The sequence below is a fragment of the Buceros rhinoceros genome, unplaced genomic scaffold, assembly GCF_000710305.1.
Source record: "Buceros rhinoceros silvestris isolate BGI_N320 unplaced genomic scaffold, ASM71030v1 scaffold22747, whole genome shotgun sequence".
In the NCBI taxonomy this organism is placed as follows: domain Eukaryota; kingdom Metazoa; phylum Chordata; class Aves; order Bucerotiformes; family Bucerotidae; genus Buceros; species Buceros rhinoceros.
This window is the reverse complement of record NW_010423105.1, coordinates 5,662-12,677: the sequence shown is the minus strand read 5'-3', so window position 1 is coordinate 12,677 and position 7,016 is coordinate 5,662. Positions and strand designations below refer to the sequence as shown.

Genomic DNA, 7,016 nt, shown 5'->3' with positions numbered 1-7,016 from the left:
AGCGGGTGGTCGGGAGTGGCCTGAGCTCTCCACTGCAGCACCTCCGTCAGGAACTGGTGCTGGAACGGAGAGGCAGTGATTAAATACCAGCACTTCTACTTCAGAGGCAGTTCTCGAGCGCTGCCCCTTGCAGCCTGGAATTCAGCTGAGGGGAAATTCTTGCCCATTCTCCAGCTGTAACAAACCCCGATTTACCTTTTTAACTAAATCATTGTCTTCTATTTGACCAAGATCTCTTCCAGAGGCTTGAGCAATGCGCTTCCCAGCAACCAGGTTCCCCACCATCACAGAGGCAGGGCCAACGCCTGGGGACAAGGAACAGCTGGGTGAAATGGGGACTCCAACGCGAATGGGAGGAGCTGGGCTAGGGCTGAGCCCAGGGGAAGGGGCTGACCAGAAGGGGAAGGGGCTGCCCCCCAGGGCTGTGATCCGCAGGGGAAGGGGCTGATCCACAGGGGAAGGAGCTGATCCACAGGGCTGTGATCCGCAGGGGAAAGGGCTGATCCACAGGGGAAGGGGCTGCCCCCCAGGGCTGTGATCTGTAGGGGAAGGGGCTGCCCCCCAGGGCTGTGATCCGCAGGGGAAGGGGCTGATCCACAGGGGAAGGAGCTGATCCACAGGGCTGTGATCCGCAGGGGAAAGGGCTGATCCACAGGGGAAGGGGCTGCCCCCCAGGGCTGTGATCCGCAGGGGACTGCCCCCCAGGGCTGGGATCTGCAGGGGAAGGGGCTGCCCCCCAGGGCTGTGATCCGCAGGGGAAGGGGCTGATCCGCAGGGGAAGGGGCTGCCCCCCAGGGCTGTGATCCGCAGGGGAAGGGGCTGATCCGCAGGGGAAGGAGCTGCCCCCCAGGGCTGTGACCCTCAGGGGAGCAGACGGTACAAAGACTCCCTGAAGGACCCTGTTGCTCCCAGGCACAGATGCAGGGAGGAGGTAATGAAACCTCCCTGCGAGTTCAGGAGGCATCGCTGTCTCCTGCTCAGCAGCAGAGAGAATCCCAAGGAGTTCAGAGGTAGGAATCAGAATTCCTGACAGACACGTGCAAAGAGAGGCCTCAAACAGGCCCTGGCCACCAGCCACAAGACAAGCTGCAGTCCCCAGCGAGCAGGAGTCTCAGTGTCAGGAGCATCCCAGCACCCGGGCTGTGAGGCGCGACCCTCAGCTCACTAACGCTGAACGGGGTGGGGGGGGCGCGTGTTACCTGGCTGTTTCTGCCTGGGTTTTGGCAAGTTCGTCACACACGTGTGCGGGCACATGAGGATGTTGCAGGGGTGCAGGGAGCCCTCCAGAAAGTGCTGTTTCGTCTGAGAGATGTGGATCCCTCCCAGCGGGGTTTTTGGCAATGTGTTGGCTGGCACAAGAGCAAGGCAATAGACACCCACTTGGTGGATGCTGTCAATGGCCTAGAGAAAGGAGAGACGGTCGCTGGAGTCACCGGAGACAGGCTGCTCTTACTGCCTGCCCTGACACCCTGCGAGACAAACCCCTGCGCCTGAAAGTGCTGCAGGAGCACGTCAGCCACCACGGTTCCAGCTGTAACGTCAGCGAGCCCCGTGGTGAGAGTGAAGTGCTTGTTGGCATCCCTGCCTCTACAGCCCGTTTCACATGTAATACATCCATCTTTGATCCTTCATGATCGAAATCCCAAAATACACACAGATGCTTGTTGAATCATATGATTTGGATCCTGGGATTTCATCCATCTGCCTCCTCTGAACCACCACGCTCTGCTCCTTTCCGGCCACCTCAGTGTTCAGGCTCCCAACACACTATTCAGGCCACCGGGTACTTCCCTCGCTCTTCTCCCCAGGTCACAGCCTGCACCATCGTCCCCAGCAGCGACACCCGTCAGCGCAGGCAGCTCGCTCTCTCGGGCAGCGTTTGCTGCTCCGACTTTCAGGCTACGCTCGTTCAGCTGTTTCAACCTTCCTCTGCTGAAAATGCGTCTCCAAAGACACGGGAGCTTTAAAGCTGAGCTTTGAGCACCAGTGTGATCCAAGACGAAAAGCAGAGCCCTGCGCTCGAGCACTGCATCTGCTTTGCGGTGCGGAGAGGCAACTGGGTCTCCACACGCTCGTCTTGCTGAGACCACGCTGCCAGAGCCTACGCGGTTCTGCGTTGCGGTCGCTTTCCCAGGACCTTCAGGACAGAACGGAACAGCTTGTACACAGCAGATGTACCCAGCTTGTGACCCTGTAAGGACACCTCGTGCCAAGAAGCATCACGGGCCTGCGCTCTGTCCATCTGGGGTGTGCTGGCGGCCTCAGATCTGCCCATCCGCTGAAAAACCACCCGAGCTCACCGTGTCCCCCAGCGCCAGCAGCCTCACCTGCAGCACTCGACTCATCCACTGGAAACTGTCCTCTTCAGACGCGTCCGGCCTCTGCTCCGCCACCACCACAATCCTCTCGTCATAGAAGACGGACACGGAGAACACCGCGATCCTGTGGAGAGGGGAGAGCCGCGCTGGCAGCAAGGCCTTGGCAGCAGGAAGCCAAGGCAACAGACCAGAGACAGAACTGGTGAACAACCCCGCGGGCACAGACAGAGAAGACGGAGGCAAAAAGGAGAGACTTTGTGAAATGAGGGATTAATTCCACCTGGAGGAAACCTCCACACAGCGTAGCCCCGTCCTCTCAATCTGCTCTTACACTTCTGTTCCCAACTGTGGCAGATCACCGATGCAATAAAAGCTTTAGAAGCATCGACACGACGTAGGAGGCTGCAACTCTTCGAGACGCGAGTTCCAGCCCTGCCTGAGGATCTGAAAATTGTACCCACCACCGCGAAATAAAATGAAGTGTCTCTGGGCATTAATGAAACTCTTCCTCGCTGCAGAGCGTCAGCAGCTGATGACTCCAGAGGCTCAGAAGTGAATTCTGAGACAGCGAATTAGATTCTCCCCATGGCTGGTACTGGATTCCTGCCCCTAACGTTCCCAGGCTGGATGCAAAGCCGGACGGGGCAGCGGGAACAGAGCTGTGTGGGGCAGGATCAGGCCAAGCACTGCCCAACCCACAAACACATTTCCTTTCTCTGAGCTACCCAAACCAAGCAATTACTGCAGACAAACTGAGGCGCAGAAGCTTGTGGGGAGGTTTCTTCTTGCTAACCTTCCTCTGTAAACTGTTTTTATCGACTCCACTGCCAGGCCTGTTGCTACGATGTCATCGGCATTATGTCTGCGGCCGCTCACCATCAGCAACCCGTCCATCTTCCCGACCACAAACACCAAACTGCCCTGAAAGACGAGAAGGCGTCTGTGAGCAACCCACACAAAGGGGATGTTCAGGGTCTGCATTTCAGAACCAGGGCTAAACCCGCGGAATCTGTACAGACCACGTTCCCTTCCTCTTTAGATGACTAAATAATCATTTATGACTAAACCAGGAGAAGCGTTTTAGCCCATCTGAGATGAGACGCTCCAGCACGCACAGCAGAGCCACCACACAAAAAGCTTCTTGCACTCGGCTTTAGGAGCATTAGCAAACTAAAGATGTAACGAGCAACATGGGGAGGAGCCGCCAAGCTCAGAGACCGCCTTACGTACAGGTCCGACAAAGCCCAGCAAGCCGGAGCGGACGAACGGCACCTCGCCCACCGGAGAGCCAGCCGAGTTCACGGGGATGACCTGCAACAGAAGGGAGGATGGAGGCGGCAACGGGGATTTGCGCGAGGACAGAAAACACTCCCCTCATCAGGAACTGGACTATATGTGATGAAGCGAGGACGAGACGGGGAGGGAATCCCTGGTGCTGTCACTGTTCTAGCTCTGTGGAGACTCTGTGAAAGGGGGACGCTGTACCTACGGAACTGCAAGCAGTTTTTCAGGGCGTCATATGAAAAAACAACTTTAACACTGAAGGTACAACCCCAAGGGATCACTCGAGGCCACCAGTTCTACGTGGGAACAGGGGAAAGAACGATGCCTGCTCCCATACCCACCTCAAAGGTGTTCTTTGTCACCCCTGCCAGCCCGTAGTACATCATTCCTCCCGCTCTGGAGCTCACACAGATTTCACCAATCTCGTCTGTTTTGCAGAGCTGGGGTGGCCCGTCAGGTCTCACTATACACATCATTCCTGGGACACAGAACATGTCATTAACACAGTCCCCGAGATCTGCCTTGTGGAAGAACCGACCCATTTAACCACGACGGATCTAACACCCCGGTCTGGGGGGCCCGACCTCCCCCAGCGCTGCGGCTGAACACGGGAGAGAACATTGACCAGCTCCCTCCCACACTCCAGACCATGCGCAAAGGGCTCTCCCAGGAGACTCCTGCCCGGTTTTACCTCCTGGCATCACGTGGCCGACATCCTGCACTGTGAGAGCAGAGTTTTTATCTTCAGTGTTGACACGAATGACACCGAAGCTCAGCCCGTTCATCGACAGGATGGCTCTTCCCGGCAGAGGTGCCCCGGGGACCCCAGGCCTTTGAAGGACACAAAATCAATGCACTCCATCAGGCGCGCGGGCTATTATTAGACTCGGATGAAGATACTGCAGCTACAGAAACACGCGTATTTCAGCGTCTCTCCTTTGCATAACGAATTTAGAAGGCTGAGATGGCAGCAGAGGCTGCCTCCAGCAGAGCCGCACAGATCAGTAAGAAACCATGTTCTGGCGCAAGCGCAACTCTTCTTCCAGCCCTTTTGCTTCCAGGCCAGATGATTTCAGGGCGGCAATGGACAGGAACAGTCTACGAAGTGACTCTCCAAAGCGCTATCAGGTTTACTCTCAGGTTCCAGAACACCACTGGCTGCGTAAGCCCAGAGCAGGGAAAAGCAGGGCTCAGCTCTCACAGGCTCTGTTGAGCTGTCACACATCTTAGAGGGGAAAAAAGCACTCGCACCTTAGGAGAAATGCTGAACATCTCCTTGAGTACCTGAGCACCCACGGGGAATGGCAGGGGAGCTTATCACAGGCTTCAGCCAACTATGACCAACCGAAGCGTGAACAAGCCTCAGCCTGGACCGCGCCGTCTAGCCAACGGCCCCTCACCTCCGGATGGCAATCGTCATCGCTTCGGGAGACGTGGCACATGGACAAATGGCCTCTGGTTTAAGCCCGTGGCTCTGAAACAAGCTCAGGAAGGCATCGCACGAGGAAACGGACCCTGGGAAGAAAGAAAGCGTGCCGCCGTGACTGTAATAATTTCATTTTTAAGAGCGTAAGATCACCTAGGAAGAAGTGCAGCAGATTTCTCTGGCCATTTTTTCCCTCCTTCAAAGTTCTTCCAAAAGCCTTTACCTTATCCCCTGGGAGCAATTTCAGACCAACCTCCCTGGCTCCACCTGCGTTCTGTCTCACACTCAAGAGCTCCCACTCAACGCTCCTGTTTCGTACTTTGCAGGATCTTTCACACCTTGGACTCCCAGGACGAGAGCACAGAAAACCGCCTGCTCTGGTGCTGGAGTGCCACGACCCACAGCTCTGCCCTAAGGGAGGTCTCCGAAGCACCTCCCGAAGGAGTTAAACTGCAGCCTGACACGGAGCGGAGCGTGTACTCACAGGGGTTCGCTCCGTCGGTTACAATCAGCATGCGCAGGGAACTCAAGCTGACGTCTCTTTGGTCTCGATGGGCCATCATGGCCCAGTGCAAGTCTCGACACTTCACTAAAGCAACTTTTGCTGCAAACCAACACAAAAAGCCATATAAGGACCAGTAAAAGCTTTCCATGAGTCATTTTCATATGAATACACACTCCAACACTCCCAAACAGAAAATTCTCACTAAAGCAGCAAGTCTTAAGCCTTAATTAACAGAGCTGCAGTAACAGCAAACCCCAGCGCAGACGAGGACGTTTCCCACCCCCTGGGCCGGGGTGTGTCACTATGGCAGCTCCTCCCCAAACTGCAGAAATCATTATCACCATCTGAACGTCCTCGGAGGGGGCCGGGGATCCACAGGTCTCCTCCTGGTCTCACAGAAGGCACCAGCTCCAAGAACAGGGGTTGTGAGGTCCCTGTCAACTCCACTGACGCTCACATGGCATAAGGACTTTGTGCATATTTAGAAATAAATTAGGAGTTTTGGCCCTTGAGATTTGTCACTGAAGAGCGACAAGACAAGCTCCAGAGTAGCCCCTCAATCCTTTATCCCGAGAGCATCACGGTAAAGGCGTGGGAGACAGGCAGGTACCTTTGTGGGCGTGAACTCTCTGCACCCAGGAGAGCGGGCAGGTTTTCATCACCGAGTAGGGCACGCTGATGGTGTGCAGTTTGTTCATTACAGTCTGAGGAGCAGAAAGAGGGCAGTCAGAAAAGAAAAGGGCTCACAAAAGCTCATAGGAAGCAGAAACAGGAGCCACCCTCGCTCCCCACCATCCCTACCCCACCACGAGTTCACGTCTGTTCCTGCGGATGCTTCCACGCTTCCTCCAGAGAACTGGAGGTCTAGCAGGAGGGAAAGGGGTGAGTGAAGAGGAAACGGTCCTCAGCCATGTCCGCCACGCTGCAGTTCTACAGTTAGGAAACGCTTCAGAGGCTCCACTCACCGTCAGAATGCCGTGCCACAACCCTGCATCCTTCTTGAAATCCAAAACATTCACTATCGTTTCACCTGGGAAAAGAAAGTTGTGCTTTTGAAGTGGAACGTGCCAGGGCAGCTGTGACCATTATTCATCCCAGAATCTGCAGCCGCCTGAATCCGCCCCTTGAAGCTGTCAGACCCGCTCCAGGACGTCCAGTGGCGCGAGCCAGTGCAGAGCCTTGTTTGTCTGATGATAGGTTTTACTGGTCGGAGCTCCTTGTTATGCAAAGTGAACATCAGTTCAGAGAAGGAACACGTCCCAGAAAGCTGCCAGGAAATTCCGCTCCAGCCTGTTAAGCGCAGCAGTGGAACAGGAAGGGTCTCAGCCTCGTTAGGGACGAGCATTAGCGGGGAAGCGAGCGGAGGAGGTCACGCCAGCACCGGCTCCCAGAAGCAATGGAAACTAAAGTGATGGCTTCCAAAAGACAAACTCTGCGTTTTCAAGTGTGACGACACACAGCTCTAAACATGAAGGTTCAGTCA

At 55.7% G+C, this 7,016-nt stretch overlaps 1 protein-coding gene across 1 annotated transcript in view; it reads right to left on the bottom strand.

Moving 5' to 3' along the window:
• Positions 1–7,016, bottom strand: part of DIP2B (DIP2 disco-interacting protein 2 homolog B (Drosophila)) — a gene marked incomplete at its 5' end in the record, with an annotated part of 22,071 nt that overhangs the window by 9,840 nt on the left and 5,215 nt on the right. Inside the window, 12 exons of the mRNA XM_010140320.1 lie at positions 1–59; positions 196–305; positions 1,200–1,401; positions 2,328–2,442; positions 3,112–3,239; positions 3,549–3,629; positions 3,944–4,080; positions 4,294–4,433; positions 5,003–5,117; positions 5,513–5,632; positions 6,144–6,237; positions 6,499–6,563. Of these exons, the coding sequence (XP_010138622.1) occupies positions 1–59; positions 196–305; positions 1,200–1,401; positions 2,328–2,442; positions 3,112–3,239; positions 3,549–3,629; positions 3,944–4,080; positions 4,294–4,433; positions 5,003–5,117; positions 5,513–5,632; positions 6,144–6,237; positions 6,499–6,563 (1,366 nt within the window). The remainder of the gene's footprint in view (positions 60–195; positions 306–1,199; positions 1,402–2,327; positions 2,443–3,111; positions 3,240–3,548; positions 3,630–3,943; positions 4,081–4,293; positions 4,434–5,002; positions 5,118–5,512; positions 5,633–6,143; positions 6,238–6,498; positions 6,564–7,016) is intronic.